The sequence below is a fragment of the Trachymyrmex cornetzi genome, unplaced genomic scaffold, assembly GCF_001594075.2.
Source record: "Trachymyrmex cornetzi isolate Tcor2-1 unplaced genomic scaffold, Tcor1.1 scaffold67, whole genome shotgun sequence".
NCBI classification, from domain to species: domain Eukaryota; kingdom Metazoa; phylum Arthropoda; class Insecta; order Hymenoptera; family Formicidae; genus Trachymyrmex; species Trachymyrmex cornetzi.
In genome coordinates, this window is record NW_017299992.1 from 331564 (window position 1) to 355790 (window position 24227).

Here is a 24227-nt window from a genome sequence, read left to right on the forward strand (position 1 = left end):
TTTATTATGTATTAAAAATATATTTGTTGATTTTTCTTTGTATTTGGCACGTAAACAAAAATTCGATAAATTACACGGAAGAAAAATGTTGCTGTTAGTACAACCGCAAAATGTCGCGTTGGGAGAACGACAGCACTTCAACTCGCGAAATCTCAGCCGGATATTAATATTTATTATTCAAATTTTTACACAATAGTCTTTGATATATTCTGCTATTCTACTTGTAGAGCTATTCCAAAATTTTCGAAGCACTTTACAACAAAATGGCGGATTTTTAATAATATTTTGTCGAGTTTAGTGAATTCTTTTTCAAATGTTAAATTGTGTTACGAATTTTGGAATAAAAAATTTTCATTAATGCTACATTGTAGTTGAATATTTGAAGAAGTTTTTTGGAAAGTTTTAGATTTTTAAATGTAATAAATAGTAAAAAAATTATAACAATTTATATGCAGCGTCAGCGAAACGTCTGATTATTATAACTTTTTTGCTATTGAATTTATTTTGTTTTAAACGAAACTTTTTTTGTTTATGCTTACCAAATGTATCACTAGTATAAAAAAGAACATTTAAAAAAACTGATTTCTACAGCCCCTCCCGAAACATTTTTCTCGCTATCCCATAGATAAAAAAAGTATTTTATATGAAAGAAACTTTTTTGTTAAAATATGTAACAATCTTTGGTAGCAGTCGATCGTAAAAATTTAGCTAGATACGAATCTGAAATGAATTTTGTTGGATTATCAAAATAATTATAGATGCTGATTCCTAAAAAGTCAAACAACGACATAGGTATATATAAATTATCAAAACTTTTTGCAGCATTGCTCATTATATTTGAGCGTCCTACATAATTATTTAATGGTTCAACAAAATTATTTTATTCATCTACATTTTTTAATATTTCAGCAAAGTCATTTTTTTCGTGTAATGAAGTTAAGCTGATTTTGATTTTTCATAAATAGCCTTATTTGAAAACTCCGTAATAGTATTGGAATGTCGGAAATGAAATAATTTAACTTTTGTTCTGAGAATATGGCAAAGCAATAATATTGATAATATCGTATATTTAGGGATTCCCTTCCACAGAAGTATGGAAGTAACTTTGGTTTGAAGCTTGTTTTTTTAATATTTGATTCTTTTCTTGCATCAGAGGCTGTCTGGTGCATTTATTACCGAGTACGTAATGATCCCTTATGCTCTCTCCGTGCAGTGCTTTTGTGTGCAAATGCCAATTGCATATGGGCTATAACGCACACTTACAGTACAACATACTATATCTTAGTGATTAGTTCCTGCAGACCGTGCGTTTTCATAACTACTTATGTAATCTGTAATTCCCAGTAAAGTTATTACGCGTATCACGTATACCATATGATCTCGTGATTTAAGTTTTAGCAATGAAGATATAAGGAACACGTGCTTATATGTGTGACTTTTTTTATATTCAATACTTGCATGAGAGAGAGAATAAGTGATATTTCATTATCAATTTCAAAACTTTATAGAAATGATGAAATAAGAGTGGGAAATAAGATAATACATATTTTTCACAATGTGATAGTTCTTAAGAACTTCATGGTATTGGAACTTTGTAAAATATAAAATGTCTTTTCTCGTAAAGCGACTTTAGAACCTTTTTTAGAAACTTTTTTCCAAAACATCAAAAAAATTTTGGATTCTTTAAAAATGAAATGACACTGTTCGGTGAGCATATGAGGTCCCGGGAAAAAATGTTATCTATGTATATGGACTATTTTATATGTAATTATATAATTTTATATATAATTATATATAAAACATTTTTCCCCGGGGCACAGCTGTGACTCGTAAATTTCTAGTTATTATATATGACTTTTTAATCATCGTAAAAAATTTTAAGAAAAACATTTACAAAAAAACTTGAAGATTTATGAGCAAGATTTATATAACTAAGAGAAAAAGGTAATAAATATTTGATTGAATAGTATTAGCTGAATATTTACTAAATCAACTAAATGTCATATATTTATTTGGTACATAAACTATTAATTTGATTTAATTCATTTTTTTATTTAGTAAGTGTTTATTATTTATAGTAAGTATGTGTGAAGTACTAGTCAAACAAATATTTATTAAAATTTAGTATATTTTTTTCTCAGTGTATTATAAATAGTCCAGAGTTTGGAAATATTATTTTTTTCATTACTTTTCCGTTATTTTTTATAATAAACATGACGTTGCAATTTTTTATAACTAAACGCTAAAGTTGTGCTAAGGTTATAAAAGTCGACCTTTGCAATCTTAGCATAACCTTAGTGTTTAATTATAAAAAATTGCAACGTCATTATCAAATTGTTTATATTCTTGAGGCTTCCACGGGTGCTTTCTATATAAAGATTATGCGTTTCGCGGGTTTTCTCTGTGTCCAGATCCATTCTTGGAATACCAACGTTTCGTGAATCTTGCAGTCCACTTCATCAGGGCGAGGAGCAGCCTGGTACTGAGTACGTTGGTATTCCAAGAATGGATCTGGACACAGAGAAAACCCGCGAAATGCATAATCTTTGTGTCAAATTGTTTATTATAAAAAGTAACGGAAAAAGTAACGCTTCCCAGCTCTGTATAATATTGATTTTAGCACTCCGTCGACAGAAAAGTGACATAAGTAAAAAATTAGCATTTTTTAGATAGTGAAAATTGACTTTTAAAGATTTACGTATTTTCATGGGAAAACGATAGTTGTAGTTCTCAAACAAGTGCTTGTTTATATGGAAAAATGTCATAACTCTGATTACGAATCAAATTTGCACTATACTAGAGTTGCAGCATTCGTAATTTTAAAAACTCGTAACATAGTTTAAAGAATACATTACAATTGAAAGTAACATGGAAAGAAAGTAAAATTTTGCATATTCACTATTCTAATTAATACATTCCATTTAAAAAATGTTTTACCGAAAAGTTGCTAATTTTGAAATTTATTACTCTTTTATCAATGAAACGATATATGTTTTAACTTAATTTAAAATCAATTTCTTTGATAATTAATGAGAAAACTTTCTAATTTAGAATTTATGGCAAAGTAACATTGAAAAAGTATTATCTTTGGATTATTAACATTGAAATTTTTTAGGAAATTGAATCAATCAGTGATAAACTCTCGTTTAGAAGGTTCTAAATATATTTATTTGTATGTATATAGCTAATGTGCAAAATACTAATAGTTTCGATGTATCTTCTTTTAAGTTTTATCTAGTCTGATTTCAACTAATTGTATATGGACATTCACTAGTCATTATATGGCATATTTGCATATTAAGTGTAAGAAAACTGCAAGTAAACAAGATTGATCGGAAAAGTCCAAAGGATGGAAAAATTATATTAATCGTTTTATGTTAAATGTTTTTACTCTCTCGTTTTTACTTCAAATACATCGGCAAAAACTATAAAAGTGATTAATATTTAACACAAAAATCTAATTCTATAACTTTATGCAAAATGATATCTTTTTAATTACTGAATAATATTAACTATTATGATTTAAAGAAAAACGAAACTTTATGGTAATGAAGTTTTTAAATCAAATTAATGTGTAAAGTGAATTAGTAACTTACTCCTGTAAAGATTAAAAATGCTACTAAAAGTATTATCGAAAAATATTATTAAAACTGTTAAGGAAATTAGAGAACAATGCTTGATCATGGTTGTTATCTTTGCAGGAGATCAAGACCTGATATAAATCATTTCACTATTGATAATAATGATGAATATGTAAAATACATTTTTAAAAACAATAACTTTCTATAATATAAATGAAGTGCTAAATAAAGTTATAAATAAAGATATAAAAATTAAGTTACTGAATTTTATATTAATTCTTAATAATAAAAATATAGTAGTAACAGAATTGAAACTTTTTACAAATATAAATCTGGACTGCTTGTAAATTAGAATAGTAAAATAAAAAAAGATTTTTAAATTTATATTTTATCATTTTTAATAGAAAAACCGATTTTTATCGATTTTTTTTCCGGAAAAATACCGGTTTTCTCCACTGACATGGACTTTATCTAAAAAATGTGAAATATTTTCAACTCTGAGATAAATAATTTAACACCATAAAAATCATGATTAGTTATTTTAAATAGTTTCTTTATAAATATTCGTCTTTATCAATATTTCTTTATAAATATCATCAGATAATTCAAAATCGTCAACTAATTCAAAGTCGTTGAAACGTCCACTTTATGTCTGCAACAATATCACTGATTTCTATGTTTTATTAGGGAGTTTTTGCATATAATAACATGAATCCAGATATGGCGAACGTTAAAGTCACATCATCATTTTCTTAATTAATTGTTAAAAAGAATATAACCTGACCTTAGCGTTCACCGTATCTGGATAAACGGTATTGCAAAAACTCTTTATTGTATAATACAAATACGATATATATGAGATGTTATATTTTTGTGACATTGACTTTTGCCTGATCGCGGACGCAATTGTGTCGTAACATCATCGTGGTATGCGTGAAAAAAAGTGTCTCGATTGCGAAATGCAGCTTCCAGGTTTATAATTTTTACAATCTTCCTTTTGACATACGTTGCATGATTTCAACATCGATATCTGATTGAAATCTTTCCGCGATGTACACATGCATGCGTTCGCGCGAACACGATTCAGCATTGTTGTATATAAGCGTCATTTTCAAGTATAAAGAGGAAAGTCCGGTACGCCGTTTTATTCACGTTCGAACTTGAGAAATCCATTGCTGTAGTAACGTTTGTACACTGAGAAAAAAATATAGTCAATTTTAATAAATATTTAGTTCAATACTGCCAACTAAACATTTACTTACAGTAAATAAATATTTGTTCAATAAAAAAAAGATTGTTAATTCAAATTAACATTTCTTGTATCAAATAAATATATCTTTATATTTAATAAATATTTAGTTGGCAGTATTCAACTAAATATTTATTAAAATTGACTATATTTTTTTTCAGTGCACTTGAAATGATAACAGCGAAGTCCAGTATCTTTGTCTATCAGGTAGCATTCGAGCATCGAGTACTAATGTTATAAATCTAACGATCTTGTCTATTTGAAGAAAGTAATATGCGAAAATCATCCATCAAGTACATATTTATATCGGAGACATTGGCTGCGTTCAGCAGATTCAACAGTTGAAAACGCTCGCTGCTATTGATGTATTCTTCTAAATCTGACATTCTGATCGGATGATCCAAAAGAATACACAATAGCAGCGAGCGCTAACTGTCGAGTCCGCTGAATGCGCCCATTGATTGCCACTTGATATATGATTACGGCTATCATATCTGAATTACAAAAAAGTAGTACATGTGTACAATTTAAAAAAAAAATTTATGATTCGGAGACGGAAGGAGAGAATATAATATTTTATGCGTTTTGAATGTAAATATATAATAAAATGAAAATTTTAAAACATAATTTTTATTGACAATTCTTATTAACATAATTTTATAAATATAAAATTTTAATTAATGACTTTTGAAGTTTTACCTCAAAAAGAGTACAAATACTTTTAAGAGAATGCGGTTAATAACTCAATATACGCATGAATTTATGCCATAATGATAAATAATCGACAAAAATTAATATTATAAAACTAATTTTTAAAATACCCCTTTCTGTCTGTCTATCGACTTTTAAAAAAAGGAAGAGAATTCTTTAAGTTTCGCTTAAAATCAAAGCGAGCCTTAGACGCGCAGGTCATACAGAAAATCAAAGCGGGTCTTAGACGCGCAGGTCATACAGAAAATTATTTTTTTTTAACGTTTATGTTGATTAATAAATAAATTTATGTCACACAAACTAAGATATAACACAAATTCGTCATATCTTATTCTTTAGCGATAATCTCTATACTTTATCTTATTTTTGATAACTCCTGAAGGTCGCAAAATTGTCATATATGTATACAAGCTTAATAGTGTTATAAGTTTGTACTTCTTTTTATATCATATTCCAATTGCTGTTCATAATTGCGTCATATCCTTAATTAAACATTCACTGACGTCGACAGTATCGAAAGTATTGGCCTATTTATCTATTTCATTATATACGCGCTCGTTACTCCTTCGAACGCGGAAATGTTGGGAAAGGATTGCGTGCTCGTAACAAGCCGCCGCGATGCAAATTACGTTATGCTTGTGGTTACGTAACACATTATTTGTGGTAAACGCTGATATAGAATTGAAAAACAATAAGCACCTTTCTGAGCGGACTATCGTTGGGAGAGTTTTACGAGAAAGCCGAGAGTTGATGCGTTTCTCTATACGTGTACACACATATTCCAGAAAGCGACAAGATTTCCATGAGTTTCTTGTCTCCTTGAATTTTTTCGCGATGCCTTAAGTAACTTCGATCTAAAAATAGAAACCCTCGGCTAGATCAACGCACGCCGTATCCTTTTTTCATAATTCCTTTTTATACAGTTGCGAATTAGATATGCTATATTGTCAGTTGATGCGCTCACGAGGAAAGATGCGAAACAAGATTAGCAAGTATAAATTTTCCATTGCGCAGATAACTTGCCCATCTAAAATTCCTTTCATCCTATTCAGTTGATTTGGAATATTGTTTAATTTTATCGATAAATTGTAAATTATAGAGCTGTTGGCATAATTGTCAATGTGTAATATATTCATATAATTACTCAAAGAAGAGTCTTATGCGACTCTATTAATAAAACACACTTGGTTTAACATTTTCCAAGTAACTGCACAAACATCCTTTGATCCGTTTTTTTATTGTTGTCATTGATAGAATTGTCATAGTGTTTTTAGCACCGATCTCAATTATATTTTTCTTGTCTCGATAGTATTGAAAAAAATATCATATATGTCATTTATCTTATTATTACTGACGCTGAACAATAACACTCTGTGACATTGAACGTTACAGGCTACTTAATATTAGATTGCATTTATCTAATTATCTGTTATCGCAAGTAAATAAATGATTAATATAAAGGTAGAGTTAACTTTTTCTAAAGTAATAAAAATTTTTCTATAATTTATGTATTATTATATAAAGAATTTTCGATTTTTAATATTAATAAGGAGGTACGAGAGGAGGTATGACTAATATTTTCAAACAATAAAAAAATTATGAAAAAATTACAGGTTATTCGACATTTAAAAGTAATATAATAAATTTAATGACGATTTATCATCGGATAAAAAATTATTTCAACAAATAGTATTTTTTTATCTGCTCCAATTAAAATGTATAGAAATGTAAAATAATGACAAGAATCTTAATGTTTTAATATAAGTACTTTAAGTATTTAAGAGATTCTTAAAAAGTTACATTGCGATATAGAAATTAATTGTCCTGTAAATAAACAAAATATTTATTTGTTTTAAATCTTTGTATAATTAATCGGTGAATCGCAAAAAAATTTTGCATAAATTATTTTGAATACTTAAAGTACTCATACAAAAATATTTGTTATTTTTTAAAATTTTAGTTTATAACAATAAAAATAATAATGTACACACACTGTCAAATCTGTTTTGTCAAATTTAATTTAATTTAAGTCTCCACTGCTTCAACTCAATATAATTGTTATTTTATATCAAACATGGTTAAATTTGACACTATATAGTCAATTTGACGCTACGCATGTATATTGAGTAGCAGGAGTGGCGATTTAAATTAGGTTAAATTTGATACTATATATATATACATATATATATATATAGTATCAAATATATATATATAGATTTAACAATGATAGACTAAGGACCAGTTGTTCCATCTTCGGATAAACTATGTGATAATTTAAGTGGTAAATAAATTCGAACTAAATTCCCAAGATAATAAATTCACAAAAGTAAAACGAATAACAGACAATTGGAAATTAGCGCTGTAGACGGTGCGTAATTTTTGTTTCTTTTTAAAATATTCTATCTATATTATATCATAATACTTGTTTCGGCTAATCTTTTCTTCAACAAATTTCGTAGATGATACGCAGATGATAGATAATTTATCTAATGGATAAACAAAAGAGTAAAAGATTAAGAGTATGAAAGAGTAAGAAAGTGAGCTAAAGTTTATTGAAAGATGGAACAATCCAGTCTAAATAAATTATAAAAATGTGTTGTCGAATAAAAATAGAATGTTATAAGTACAACTTTCATATGTATATCATTTGTTTAAAATATAAATATTAATATATGTGTACTGTATATTGATCGTACTTCCTTTATAATATATGAAATTGAAAATATACAGCGATTGAATTTGTCAGAGATTAATCTCACGTGATTAATCTCTGACGATTGCAAATCGTAATTGTGAAATAATATGATAGAATAATAGGATATTTTTTATAGTCTTTGTTAAAGATGAAAATGGATGTATTTATGCGATGAATATCTAATTAAAAGAACAAACTGTTGTCTATTATTTGTTACTTCGGTAATTATAGTACACTTATACAGATTTTTCTTATCGTGTAAAACCTATATATTTTCTATCAAATTATTGAATTTTAATAATGAATTAGCAGTTGGATTAAGATTGCAGGGTGCATTTATTTTTATTACTTACTTTTTTTATAACTTACGTAACATTATTTATTTAAACATATTGTTAAATATATGCATGATAAAATTTATATGGCGTTGATTTTTTTGTACACGTGATGCTTTACGTATTTTATCAGAAAAGATAAATATTTACATTTTTTTATACGTCGTAGTTGCACATGGAAGATGTAACTGCTACCTATTATGCAATCATGATTAAGCTATTACTTATTTGGTGTCAAGTCAGTTATCAAAGTGAATACATGTCTACAAAGCGAATACATGAGTCTCGATAAGTGACAAAAATGTGTTACAAATATTAATTCCTTAACGCGATTGTGAATATATCGAAGTAGAACTTGAATAGAATGTTTTTCGATGGACTTGTTTGTTGAAAATAAAATTTTTCAGTAGCGAAATTGATCTATTACGAGATTTATCCCATCAGGTTTAAATCATTAAATTGAATAGGTAATTATCTCTATATATATATATATAATTAATTCAATTTGATGATTTATAATGTGCTAATTATGCATATGAAAAAAATCGTATTGTAAGAAATTCATATTATACATAAAAGATACACTTTAAAGTAATGCAAATGAAATTGAAAGAAAATATTTTGGTCATAAATAAATGGTAAATTTGACCAAAAACGATAATTTTAGCACATTTAATCTCAATTTCAGTCACCAAAAGTCCATTGAAATTGAAAAATACTTCGTTTATTCAGGCTTCAAAAAAATATCGAATTGTATAATTAATAGATTTTTAAATTGCTAAACTTAAATGTTTGCGTGTCGATGCGAATGAGAGATACAGCTATTTCACATACTGAAAATTTCTTTGCCTGGGCCGACTCTCCGCTTTTTCGTGAGAAAAGCGGAACTTCTTCAAAGTAATAAAGAGCAACGTGATGCATCCTGAATACTGAATGCTTGATGCTTTTGTGATAAGAGTTTATGTTTTCTCCGGAAATAATAAACGATAAGGATCAGCGGATGCGCTAAGGAATTCGTTGAGATTAGAAATTTTACTTTTCGAAAGTATCTCGTCTGAAGAAGACTTGGAATTGCATTATTTTAAAAAGCGTAGTATGCACACGTCTCGCATATCTTATTGAAATTATTTATCCGAGAATGATTTTTCGATAGTGCCAAAAACATGAAATCACAGTTTTCAAATAACAACGAAATTACAATAATAAGAGATTCTGAGACAATGTAACTGTCTCTCTTGCATTCGCTCTCGTTAATGTTTCAGCGTGTCCGGGTGAGAATCGGAAACTTCTGGTGTTGGTAAACCCGAAATCAGGACCTGGCAGAGGCAGAGATACCTTCCAGAAGAGGATTCATCCGATCTTGTCGGAAGCGGAAAGATCTTACGAGATTCACGTTACCAAGTGTTCTAATTACGCTCGTGAGTTCGTGCGCACAAGGGATATTTATCAGTGGAGCGGTCTGTTGATGGTCGGTGGCGATGGAATCGTTTTCGAGGTAGTGAACGGAATCTTCCAAAGGCCCGATTGGGAGAAAGCTCTGCGCGAATTGCCGCTTGGGGTAATACCGTGTGGCTCCGGCAATGGTTTGGCAAAGTCCATTGCTCACGCTAAGAAGTAAGCTCACCTCTTAATATAGCCTAATTATCATTATTTTTTTATCACAAAATTGCATTTCAATAAAATTAACCTTGTCGATATGTGATAAATTATTTATATTACGGTTTCGTTTCGTAATCCGTATAAATACGTATCGGTAAAGTTTTCGAAAAAATAGCATTGAGAAAAATGGAATGATATTAGCCTGCGAGAAAAAAATTTTTTTTAATTAATTTAGCCATTTTTATGTATTTATTCTGAGCCGGAATTCAATATATTTAAATGAAGAATTATAATGGGAAATGCTAAATTCCCATTCAGGCATTCATTCTTCATTCAGGCAATAATCGCCAAAAGTGTAAATTTAATCAAGGTAGTGTTATTTCAACTCATGTCGCTTAGCATATATACATATCTTTATGTTCTTTCACTTTTTTTTTTAACACTACCGCGTCTCCTGATATATTAAGATTATGCGTTTTATAATTAAAAAAAATGTCTCGTTTATTTAATCTTTGACTACGGCGGATCATTTGGCACAACTCGAAGCAAAAATTTTAGACACTTGTACAATCTGTATTTAGTACTATAAAGTTCTAAATTGTAGATAAAAAGTAAGATAAAAAAACTTTGAACCTTCCTCTGTTAATTGCCGTAAGGCAGAGATTTGGTTGCGTTCTGTACTTCTCTTTCTGTCTGTTGATATTTTGATAAAGTTATTGCTAAAAACGTGTGATCTAAGAATAAAATAATGTTTCAGAGAACCGTACGATCGCAATCCTTTGCTTATCAGCGCACTATCGGCGGTCAAATGTAAAAAGACGTCGATGGATATCGTACGCGTCGAAACTAGAAATCAAATTCTTTTCTCGTTTCTGTCGGTGGGCTGGGGTTTACTGGCTGATATTGACATCGAAAGTGAACGACTTCGCGCCATCGGGGGCCAAAGATTTACCGTATGGAGCGTAGCGCGTCTAATAGGATTGAGAACATATAAAGGCAAAGTGTCGTATTTACCTTGCAACAAGGTTCTTCCGACAGAAAATATGGAAAACGGCAATGTATATCACAAGGACTATGTCGCGGAGAATATATTGTCGCATTCGAGAAGCTACGGCGACGAATTGGACAGGTAATAATTCTGCGTGATGATAATAACGGATTTTTTAATAGAATGTAATGACAGAATAACTGTACGTATTAAGGCACGTATTAAGTCAGCGTGATTGTCTGTCAACGTACCACGCGCCAGGTATCAAAGATGATTTCAGAGTATATGTACAAAAGTTTTATCATCGAATTTTCTTGAAGCTATTTTATATATTTGAAGATACAGAGAAACTGAATCTGCTCGAAAAATAATGTCGCTGTGAGTATGTTGTGTGTATGTGTGTGTATTAAAATTGAAGTATATATGCACACTGCATATTCACCGAGTTTAACAACTTGTTTGGCTCTGAGAATATTTTCGATAACTTTACACAAATATATTCAACGCAATAAGAAAAATGATATATTATTTAACTATGTCGTTTTTTTTTTCGCTGTTTACTGAGTTTGTTTACGAAAAATAAAAATGTATATAGGTGTTGCGCCAAGCCTGAATCAGAATCGAAAGATTTTTACAATACTTTCGGCGAATCATCCAACGATTTGAACGGTTACGATGATAACGACGTGATAACTGAGAACCTAGCTCTCGAGACGGAAAACGAGAGGAGACACAGACTTGACAGCTTCTACTCCGCAACCTCAGCGAAGTCGACTTATTTCAGCACAGGTTCCGCCTCAAGTTATCACAGTATAGAAGATGATAATAGCACAGAGATTGGTATGTATTAAAATCAAAATGTACTTTTATTGATTTTATAACGTCAGTATATTAATAAATATATCGTTAAGATGCAGAAAACATCTGTAACAATCAAGTTATGTATGGGCCATCATCTACACTTCCGGCGCTAACATCGCAGCTCTCAAATTGCTGGACAACGATTCAAGGTAATTGCTTAAATAACGGAAGTCTTGCACCGATAATTTAAATTTTTTGAAAATTTTAAACAAATTTCTTTTTTTTGTTTGCTTTTCTTTTAAATATATATATTTAACTAAAGTTCTTACCGAAGTATTTAGAAGTTATATACGAGAGAAATAAACGCTTTAATTTTAATATTTATAATTTATAAGATTTGTGAGAGACGAGTTCAAAGACACATGTATTTGTTGTCATATAATATGGTGCCAAAGGTTGCCGCGTAATGCATCACTTATTAACCCTTTAACTCCAGTTGAATTCGAAGTAACGTCACGTACCACTTAATAAAATGCCGAATATAATGGAGCATAATTGAAAAAATATATATAATATAATATAATACATTTCAATTGCAATACTTACATTCGAAAAATAAATTCATAGAATTTTTATGCCATTTTTCACAATGTATAAGAACTAAAAATTAATTTTATGGTGTGTATGTGTATATATGTAGAATATTGTATGTTTACAATTTCAGGAGAATTCATAATGGTACATGCAGCATATCAAACACATTTGGGACAGGATTATTTTTTTGCGCCACGTGCTGCATTAGCTGATGGAATTATTTGGCTTTTAATAGCTAAAGCCGGTATATCACGGGCCAATTTAGTTCAAGTAAGCTATATTATAAAGCAGGAAGAAAAAAAACAGTACGGTTATACAGTGATACTTATCGTATTTGCTTATTAGTTTTTATTAGGTCTGAGTAGTGGAACTCATGTGACTTGCCCTGGCGTTGACATGATACCTGTGAAGGCATTTCGAATAGAACCTATGGAAGGAATGAGTGGACATATAACCGTAGACGGTGAGGAAGTTGATTACGGACCGCTGCAAGCAGAGATATTCTCTTCCTTAGCATCGGTGATGACACCCTGACATAAACGATAATTATGTATATTTAATGGTGATATCGAACAAAATCAAATAATCCGGATATAATTCGAGGAGAAAAATTTATTCTAGGTTAGCTTAGAGTAAATTAGTTATAAAATAGTAACACCAAACTGTTAATATGTATTATTATCTATAAAAGATATTTCGGATTGTAAATTTTAAATTGACAATCTACGTAGGCTGTTTAAACTTCATTCTATTACCTTGCGATGCGCTCAGTCAAAAGGGAGAGTTCTTTTTTTCTCTTCATAATGAAGAGGTCGATAGATAAATATATACATAGAATTATTTATTAATCTAGAGTTGGACGGGTTAAATCTGTTGCATCTTAATAGATACATTTAGCCATTTTGTAAAGTTTTCTATCAGTTTGTACAGTGTATCTATACATGCAACAAAATGATATTATTTGTGCTCACTATTGTAAACTATAATATTACGCGTAAGATATTATATTTTGTTACAATGTAAAATAAATTAATGAATTTCTTTTTTACATATACAAATATTTTTCGAGTTGATACTAACCAAATGCATTAGAAAACTGTAAACTTTATTATCACATTTTTTAATATGTTTGCGTCGTACATCTCTAATGCACAATAAAATGATACTGCATTGTTTACGATTTCATATGTTGCACAAATAAAATAGTATTTTAATAATAAGTAACATGCCAGTAATCGGTTTGATTATATATTAATTATTTTATTACTTTTATTTCCATATAAAAGATAAAGAACAATACATGACAGGAATCATGTACTGTAAAATCATAGTAAAATTAATTACGTATGTATCATACTTAAAATATTAAATTGCAAATTAAGATTTAATTATCCATTTTGCTGATTAAATTTTTTCTAGTTCAATTTTTTCCTTAATTAAAAGTATTATTTTCTGTGTGCGATTATTATTATACTTAATAAACACAATTGAGAGAGAGATGAGATTTAAAAAAAATGTTTTATTAAATCAAGCTTTTTCCGACCTTTAATTTTTATCATCTTTCATACCACATAGTCTTGACTCAATGTCATGTATAGTTACAGATTAGTTTCGCCATAATTTCTCATGATAAAGGCCGAAAAGAATGAACCAATCAGAATCCTTCCTTTCCTTCCATTTCATGAAAAAGTGGAACTTTAATTGGTTGATTCCCTTATGCACTATGCATTATGCAAAAATTATGCTGCCGTCATACAAGTAGTACGATACGAATTTTAAGTTTGTTTTACTATGTTCAAGAGAGCGTCATACATATGACGCATGGAACTAATAATTTCTACGTTAGAGAATTCACTCTTGATCACATCTATTCATGAATAATTAATTCTGAATACAATAAATCTTAATGAGAATAACGAATATGATGGTAAACGTGTATCTCTCTTGGACGCAGTCAACCTTCATCTAAATAAATGTAATTTATCAAATTGATTAAATTTCGCCGTCCCTTGTTTACGTTATGAATAACAATTGAACGCTTACCATTTACTTCATTGTCGCATTTCAGAAACATAATTCATAACGCTTGTAACACGCGTATCTTGGGGAATTTGCTTCGATAATATTCAAGGAGATATGTTTAGGTGACAAAAGGCGAAACGTACCGTTGTTAAGTCTACACGTATCATTTATTATTCTCTCTTTACAACAGCGATGATCATCGATCGCCATCAATCCCGATGATCTACCTCTCGTTCCTTTCTTCTCGCTTTTAAAACTTCCCTTTTGTACGTGGGTCTCCGCATGCGCGTCACTCGAGTTCGATGACGATGAAATAGATGAAGTATGAAAATGAAAAAGTGAAGAAGTTTATGGATCAGTCTCTTTACACAAGCTGAGTAATGAACACGGAGAGCACGATTCCCCAGACGAGTGTCGTCGTGCCGTGTGATAAAAATCGCGAATTCCGCGATCCTGGCGCGGCAACGACGAGCGGCGCGTATAAACTGTCGACGACGACAGCTCGAGAAAGAAAAGATAAGACAGAATTGTAGCTCGTTAAAATAATCTTAAGTAAAACTATTTATATGCATGTACGGGTGCGTCCCCCGAAATCGTCGCCGTTCCGCTTGCATCTAACGGATTCTCTTTACCAATTTAGAAGCGAAATTGTGACCTTCTCGAGTAAAAGTAACGACAAATAAATTAAACGTTGTAGTGAAAATTATTTTTACTTTATAAAACGCAAACAAAATTGGATCTCTGCGGAAAATCGCGAGAAAGATCGCAACTTCCACATACAAAACTTTAGAAACAGCGTTTCCCTAAATTGTACGAGAGAATCCCACAAATCGGTCGAACGACGATAACTTCGGAGCATTCTGTATACATATCCATACATACTACAAACATAAAAATGCAATGGCCGAATCCCTCTCAGTTTCCTCCGACCTTCTTTTGTCGCAACGTCCTGCTGAATTGATAATAGAATCGCGACTCGTAAAAACGCCGTACGTGCTTTGTACATCATTGCGAGGAAGAATTCTACGGCAAATATTTTTGCTCCGACTGAAATATCAATGAATGATTGACTTGTATTCTCGTACGAAAACGAATTTCACGAACAGTCTGGCAGTTTATATCAAGGAAACTCATTTCCGAATGGGCTGAGCGATGGTAGTATGTACAATGCGGAGAATGATGGTAATTTTTTTTCAGTCACGCCAGAACTCATCGATCAATGGTCTAGTTTCCACTGAAGTCCTTAATTCGATATAGTACGCCGTTTCCATTGGAAATAGAGACCTTGTGGATCGAAGCGAGAGTGAAATAAGCGCAATCTAACGCATTCCCGGGAAAAATGTTATATACATATATGGACATATTTTATATATAATTATACATAAAATATATCAATTTTATGTATAAATCTATATAATATATTCATACATATAGAATTATATATGAAACATTTTTTTCTCCAGGTTTTTATCGACTTAAATTTTGGTTTTACACCGCATTAAGTGTAAATTATTAATGCTTCGGTGGAAACTAGACTAATGACACATCGATCAGCTCCTGTCCCGAGGATTCTGAGAACCCTTGAACAATTCGGAGGCTACAGGAGGGATATCGACCAGGACAACGATCGCAATATTCGTACGCAGCGCAGGCGGTGTATATACAGAGTCTATTGCTGAATTAACAATAAAAATGGAAATATACGCAGAAACGTAAATTCGGAGATCTGCGGAGATAAGTGGTTCTATCACACATCACAATCTTTGCGAAACGGCCGAAACGTCTCCCCGATCTCGCGGGTTGTGAATCACGAGGCCTGTTCCTTTTGGCTGAACTTTTGCACCAGTTCATCTTTCTTCGTTTTCTCTCCAGGAGAAACAAAGAGGAAGAAAGATGAACTAGTGCAAAAATTCAGCCAAAAAGAATAGGCCTATGGAGACGTGCGCGTGAAAAAGAAACAGGAATTAAAAAAAAAAAGATAAAAAGAGCCGAGGTATCGCAAACGATGACATTCTCGCAGAGTTTCCCAATCAAATGCCGGAGAATCGGGACAGACGTATTTATCTCGCTTTGTTTCCACGTCGCGTCGTCTTGCCTCTACGATGACAAATTATTAATTTCGAAATATCATTCAACGCGCGCGCTCTCTTCCTTTCATTCTTCTTGTCCTAACTTTCGGAGAGTTTATCGTGCACGTACATAAAAGTATATATACACACGCACACATACACACAGATACACACACACATACACACGAGGCAAATCAAGCGTATTCGCATTCGGAGCATACATACACACTCCATGCTCACGTTTTCGCGCATTTTACAGTCGCAGTCTCTCCGCATAAAAGATTACAGAATCGATCATCTCGGCTCGGCAATCCATTTCACCTCTCAGCAAGGCTTGAGGATCGATTGTGATATCTTTAATTTTACAAAAGTAAGCAAAATCACTAGAATATACCTATATAATTTCAATGGCTGCGTTTAGCTGAGAAAATAGCTTTGCATTTGCTGTAAAATTCTTTAATATGATTGATTTATACGTCTAGATTCAATAAGAAACTAAAAGCAAAATCAATTGTATTAAGGAATTTTATAACGGGTGCACAAAAGCTGTTTTCTCTACTGAGCGCAGCCATTGGTTGACGCCTATTGAGAAAAAAAAATCGAAATATTTGCAAGCAAACATAACATTTTCTTCGACATTTATTGGTTGTAAAAAAATTTGACTGATGACAAAATATATATTTCTGTAAAATACGCGGGCAGTTTGATAAGTCAGTGACTTTAATATAATGGAGATTATATTGCAAAACAAGTCGAACTTTTGATTTAAAAAAAAGTTAAGAAAGAGATTAATGATCTCTATTTTTACCAAACAGCTCACGTATTTCATTAATTGTAAAAAAAAAAATAAAATAGATTTATTTTTTTTTTAAAGAACAGAATTTTATTTCGTTGTATTTAAATGAAGATATATTTCAGTGAAATAAACATTATATACGACGAAAGAAAAAATATTTTTAAATATGTTTTTCTTGGTGTAGTGAATTTTCTTACTTTTATAATTTTCATTGTTCAAAATTGACAATCGATCCCTTGCTTCTAAAATTTATTAACTAGCTGCAAAATCGCGTGTCAAGAAATCTTACTACCTAAAATAATCCCTATGAATTTGGACTGCGAGCGGCGAGTTCTCTCCTCTCTTCTTTTTCTTCATTTTTTTTTTTCTTCTTCGAACGATAAGGACTACCAACGTCGTTGACACGTGGACGTTGTCGATTGGATCTTTCGTTGTGAGAATTATGTCGAATCATGAAATCATGAACACCCCGCGGAAATTCTTACAGTATGATATTGTCGAAACTATTATTAATTTATCTATAAGGATAGAATTTATTACGAACACGTTGCTGGTACAAAAAAAACTTGTGACACGCGTTGTACATCACTTTTACATCGAACTAATAAATAATTAATCTTTTGGCCGTCAGAAACGATCGACACACTTTTCTTTTGCTTCCAATCGAGTACGCTACAGAACAAAAAACTGCCGATTCTATAAATACAATATTTTTGACAAATAAATGGGGCGCCTTTCGGCACACAACAAATCATGACGTATCCCGTATTCAGACAACCAGCACTCAAATTGGACTATCTTACAAAATATCGAAGAAAATTAATCAATTTCGCACATATACATCTTTCAAGCACCGCAAATTAACATTATGTCCTTAAAATAACTGTTTTTGCATTGTGATTGCAAAATCACAACTACAATCGACAACTTGAGATGATCTTATCCTTTTTTGATTTAGTCAATATTACGACGAAATAATTCACAACGTATAATATGTTCCAAACGTAGCCAAAATTTTTTTACAACCGATCCTGTTGAATAGTCCGATCGATCGGAGAACGTTTCACTCAACAACGTAAAATACTCTAAATTTACAACTAACAGCTCGCTAATTTAATGCATTGACTAAAGCGCTTTTTTTTCCAATGATTTTTATTTCGGCGAGAGACCGAGGACCAAATCGGGATTGATTATCACACGAATCTCCGAATTGTATGAATAAAGTAACTCCAAGAATACTCGATTAAAGTTCTCCTTAGAGTTCCTTAAGTAAGAATTTGGAAATCACATGGAAAGAATGATTTTATTAAAGTATCTAAAAGGTAAATCTGAAAATAACTTTGTTGAGCTATTAAAATAATTATGTGAGAAACTTAAATATGATGAGTAATGCTGCAAAGTTTTGACATTCTAGTAATCGTTTTGAGCGGTAATAATTATTTGTACAATCCAACAAAATTATTTTCAAATCTGTATTTACTTAAATTTTTAGATACTTCAGCAAAATCGTTCTTTCCGCATATAATTATTTAACGGGAGTAGTCATCCGAGTTTTTTTTTACGTAAACTTGGAGTTTTTTTTACTAAACATACATATTAAACACGTTATAAATAACTTATTATGATAATATTAAAAAAAAATAAAGATGTTAATTGATAAAACACTATTTTTAATACAAATTTTCGATGAAATTGCATATTTAAAGATAAGAATACTTATTAAAAAAAGAAAGAAAATATGATAAACAATTTTACAACAATTTACATTTTCTCGCCGTTAGGGTATAAAAACAGATGACTATTCCCGAGTTAAAAAATGAATTTAATTCAATAATGCATATACATAAATATTATTTTTACCATAATGATTAAATCAATAAAGTAAACAATAAAATATAAATTCCTTCGTTAGCCTGAAATACATGACGGGTCAATAAAAAATTGTCTAATCGATGTCCAAGCTCTTACTTAAAGAATCTTGATTCCCCTTGCAGTCGAGGACACACCGCGAATGCTGAGATATAGTAATTTCTGTCTCGCGATTGAAATCTCATAACGAAGAACACTAGAACACGCCGCCGAGAGCGGCAACGGTGGGATCCGCTCTGGAAGTAACACGCCGAGCTTGGCTCAAACTCATTATCGCACGTTCTGTAATCATCATATACAAACGGTAATATAACGTATTAACTATATGCGCTACACTGGGTGTGTATGTGTAAAGATATTTATATGTTAAAAAATGGGGAGAAGAGGATGTAGGAGTCATATAATATGTACACACACGATACTGGCAGTATAGCTTTCGCCATATGAATCTTCATCGTCGCGCGGCGAACATTCCGCTTCGATTAGACGTGCCGCCGATTCATGCATGGCCAAACGTGAACTTCGTCTCGCGACAGCAATAATTAACTAGACAACATCTTCCTCGGTTCTACGAGACGAACGGACCGCATTTCACTGCAGCGATTAAAATCATCGCGAGCAAGCATGAACTTATACGCGGCGTTAATTTTAATTCTTACCCTACAAGAGTACAATTTGGTGCCTCATTCATACAAACGGGGGCACTAGAATTCGTTCGTTTTTTTTTCATCTATTCAGAATAATTTAAAAAATCTCTAAAAATTCCTTCACCAACATACCTTTAACTTTCTGGAATAAATATTGGAATTTTATTTTTAAAAAATGATAAAATGTAATATAATTTATAATTACTCAAAAACTCAAAGAAACTTGCACGAACAGGAATCGCTCAGGTCACTAATGACCCGTCTTGTAGGATAAGGATTAATGGCTCTCTTTTCCGATTTCTGCGCTCGATAGAAATCTGAACGACTCGGGTCTCGAAGATCGCGAAAATCGTTTGCCCTAGACACATAGAAATCATATGTAAACGTCTCATACAAAAACTCTGTGAAGTCGCGAAGATGACGCTTCTCGATGTTGGGACGCATGGTCGATCGCCTTAAATCATTAATAACGCACCACCGATGCGATGCAGTGTCCTTTATTTATCCTACTTAAACATACGGTAATAAAAGGAAAGAAACGGCAACGGATCGTCAACGGAATTGTCTCGCATCACTTTAGTATCGTTTAAACCAGGAGATGGGCAGGGGAGAATTTAAGGCCGGTATTCATAGTCGATTCTTATATTTGAGATTGTCTTAAGTACAGTCTTAAGATGTCATAAGCCAATCAGAGACATGTATTACCATCTCTATACATTACTTAAGATGGTCTTAAAACAAGAACGGACTTATGAATACCGCCCTAAAACTCACACAATGCTGCTCTCGCGCATTTTAGAAACATAAACATTTTCATAAACATCACGATACATAATTATATTGTTTGGGAATACTTTTTCGAGAACAAATCTAGAAGCACAAAACAAGATTAAATAAAAATTATTTAGCGAATCTGGTGAAAAAAATGCCCCTAGTTTTTATTTTCCACTGTAATACTCTGTTGAATCTGACTTGATAAATTAATAAGCATCAATTTTTTCATACAAATTAATAAATATCAGTTCTTTCAATTGATATAGTCATAACTACTTGGTAATAACAGCACTATTAGTTTTTTCTGCGAAAAAACTTGGGCAATTTATATCTAGCCATTTCATCATTATCGATTCAAAGAAATATATTGATAATTTAAATCTTGATTATACAGGTAGATATTCAGGTAGATATAATTAGTTACCATATAACGGCACTTCGTACTTGTAAAGAAAACAAAATATCAATAAATCATGTCAAGGTCAGAGAGCGTACGTTTTTACAATCTTATGGTTTACAATTTGTTTTAACGCAAGCATTAAATACTCTGGACAATCTACGTTTGTGTCTCTTTTAATGTTTTATGTCCTAGATTTGGCCTTTATGTAATCGTGCAATTAGAAATTACGTATAGAAAAATGTATCAAACACTTCTTCAATTTCTCATACACAATTTGAATTTTAAATCATTTGAGTTTTTGCTTCCCGTACGCCATCTCTTACATCAAATGCGAGAGACGCTAAAATTCACAATTTGTTTTACTTTCATAAGACTTGGATGCATGTAGATATGAAATGGTTTGGTTGAAATTTCGTCGCGAGTTAGCGATACGTCTCCGCAAAGTTCACGCATGAAATAACGCGCGATGCTAAATATAAATCGCAATTCCATTTAATTAAACGCCATTATACATATATAGCGCAACACGATGTCATTTATTAAATATAACTTAGAAATTTGGCAGTGTTCATTTCTTGTCTTCGTACAATATTACCTACGTATCATTCTAGAGGAGATGATATCAATAGAGTGTGCTGTGGTATGAATCGAAAAAGACGTTCCTGAAGTTGTTGTAACAACATAAAAAATTGTATAATTTACGCGATTATGTATATATAAAATAATTATGGTCATATATAAAATATATAATATATAATGATATATGTTATTTTATATTATATATATATATATATATACATATAATTGATTTTTTTAATATTATATATACACATATATATAATATTTGAAATTTTTTAAATAATATCGTTAAACAATATATTTAAAAAAATGTGAGAAATATATATATATAAAATGTGATTCCAGATGTGAGCCAAAATTTATGAAAGAAATCTATATTATTGTATACTTTTATGAAAATTATTTATCTAAAGTTGACGAAAGGAAGATTCGAAGATTTTGACACATCGTTTGACTTATAAAATCTTACTACATAAAAAGGCAATTCGTAATCTCTCATTTCATACCACAGTGGCCTCAGATTGCTTGAGCCTCTTTCAAGAAAACAAAATGCAAAAGTGCCGTTGCATTGCATTTAAAAAGTTTAAATAAATAGCGTCGATGAATACTTATGTTTTATAATGTTGATTCGAGCATGAGTTTTCTTTTTTATGAATTCGTCATTTTAATTTATTGAGAAATTCGAAATAAAATTATCTAGAATAATATCGATCTCAGTAACTTTAAGCAAAATTTGATAAGAATTATATTAAATGTAAATGCGCTTCTAAAATATTATTACGAATCATATGTAAGAGACTATGTTCATATCTAAAATTTCTGTTTCCGATAAAATTTTCGTTTAATAAAAAAAAGAAAATAAATATGAATTTACATATTATGTTAATTTTCTATTAGCAATGCGTCACGAATAAAAATATGTTTTTGGAAAATATAAAATAAAGTTCCATTATAAGAGTGAATTTTTATAATTCATTGTAGACCGAAAATGAAGTACTTAGAGTTCGCATTTCTAATAAGCTCTTTTGATTTGAGACTTTAATAATGGCTACTACTGCAGTGTCTATACGTTACATCGCTTATAATTGCTTATATTTTCTGATTAGTAAGTTGACCATAGATTCTGTGCAGTTTGAGGTACAAAATGCGTCTTACATAATAATCCCAGTAGGATCCGGAGTTGTATAAAATAATTTGTATCAAAAATTATTGTAAGATAATTTGTGACACTGTTACATTTACTGACTACTATATCTAACTGTGTTACATTGATAGTTTAAATACCAATATACTTATGTACAATCATAATTTAGCTTTTTAGTTGTTTAATACATAAAGATCGTTTTTTTACAGTGCATAACTACACAATAATGAGCTCACGTATTGTGTGCTTGTTAACACAGTTTTGAGTAGTTCATATTTACGGTATTACTTTTGCACAGATAACTTGGCCAATTACTTACGTATTCAGTGTGCCGTTCGTTTAATTTCAAATGGTATGAAACAGATGTGCCATTTCCTCTTAATCTTGTATAATAATGAGCAATGCTAAATCTGTATCTTCATCGTCTCAAGTACACTGATTGATAAATCTGATTCACAAAAATATTATGAAAAATATTATGACTGCGTTCCTTTCATGCATTCAATATCATATACATAAAAATGAATTTATAAATGTAAAAATTAAGATAAATTTCTATTTGTTCATTAAGAGAAATTTTGATTTGCATCGTATTGTCATGTACAGAAAGGGTAAGTAAAATGTAACTCAAGACAATGAAATTACAGAAAGCGACGATTATCTCTACAAGTGTATTGAAAAATAACCTTTGCGCAGGATGTGTGCTTTATTTTATTCTTTACTACTAACCACTAACACTTGCTAGTACGTTAGTATAAGAATATCTAGTTCAATTCACTTTTTTGTCAAATGTCTAGTTCAATTCATTTTTTGTTGTTATTCGCAGCTTAGCAGTGATATTTAGAGAAGACGATTGGCCAATCTTTCTGTAACGAATGTAAATCGTACGGAATTTTTTTCTCGCATGATTTACATCATACTTCGATACTTCCGCAAGTCTACTATGCTACACTATTTACAGTTGATAAGCAATACATCCGATTGTTCTTGCAAACGTTGTTTTTCAAACAAGTATATTTCGGTGTGTATATTCGTTTAATTATATATAATAGATGTATGTATGAACGATGAGGTGTACGCGTCGATAATTAATATGGAGCGTATACTTTTTTATGGTTAAAAATATAAATAAACGTAAAAAAATCGTCTTTTTAATATAATTTGACACACTATTCGATAAAGCAATTTTATTTTAAATTCTGCAATGAATTCATCGTCTAACAATAATATTTATTGTGCGTAACAAAAATCTCTCGCACAAGATTCAGATTAATAATTTAATAAAATGAGAAACGTACTACGTTTACAAGAACATTCACATATTCTACGCTGATAAATACATATATTTTAATGAAATGTACGTAACAAGTGGCA

The 24227-nt window shown here is 30.8% G+C and overlaps 1 protein-coding gene across 2 annotated transcripts in view; it reads left to right on the forward strand.

Annotated features, from left to right (window-relative positions):
* The window catches only part of Sk2 (Sphingosine kinase 2), a 16897-nt gene extending 3367 nt beyond the window's left edge, over nucleotides 1–13530 (forward strand). Inside the window, exons 2-7 of one of the 2 annotated variants that reach the window (XM_018517148.1) lie at nucleotides 9834–10185; nucleotides 10928–11299; nucleotides 11754–11998; nucleotides 12070–12168; nucleotides 12684–12823; nucleotides 12899–13530. In XM_018517148.1, the coding sequence (XP_018372650.1) occupies nucleotides 9834–10185; nucleotides 10928–11299; nucleotides 11754–11998; nucleotides 12070–12168; nucleotides 12684–12823; nucleotides 12899–13087 (1397 nt within the window). In that variant the 3' untranslated portion in view covers nucleotides 13088–13530. The remainder of the gene's footprint in view (nucleotides 1–9833; nucleotides 10186–10927; nucleotides 11300–11753; nucleotides 11999–12069; nucleotides 12169–12683; nucleotides 12824–12898) is intronic. The other variant, XM_018517149.1, reaches the window with a different exon arrangement.
* The last annotated feature ends 10697 nt before the right edge of the window (nucleotides 13531–24227 follow it).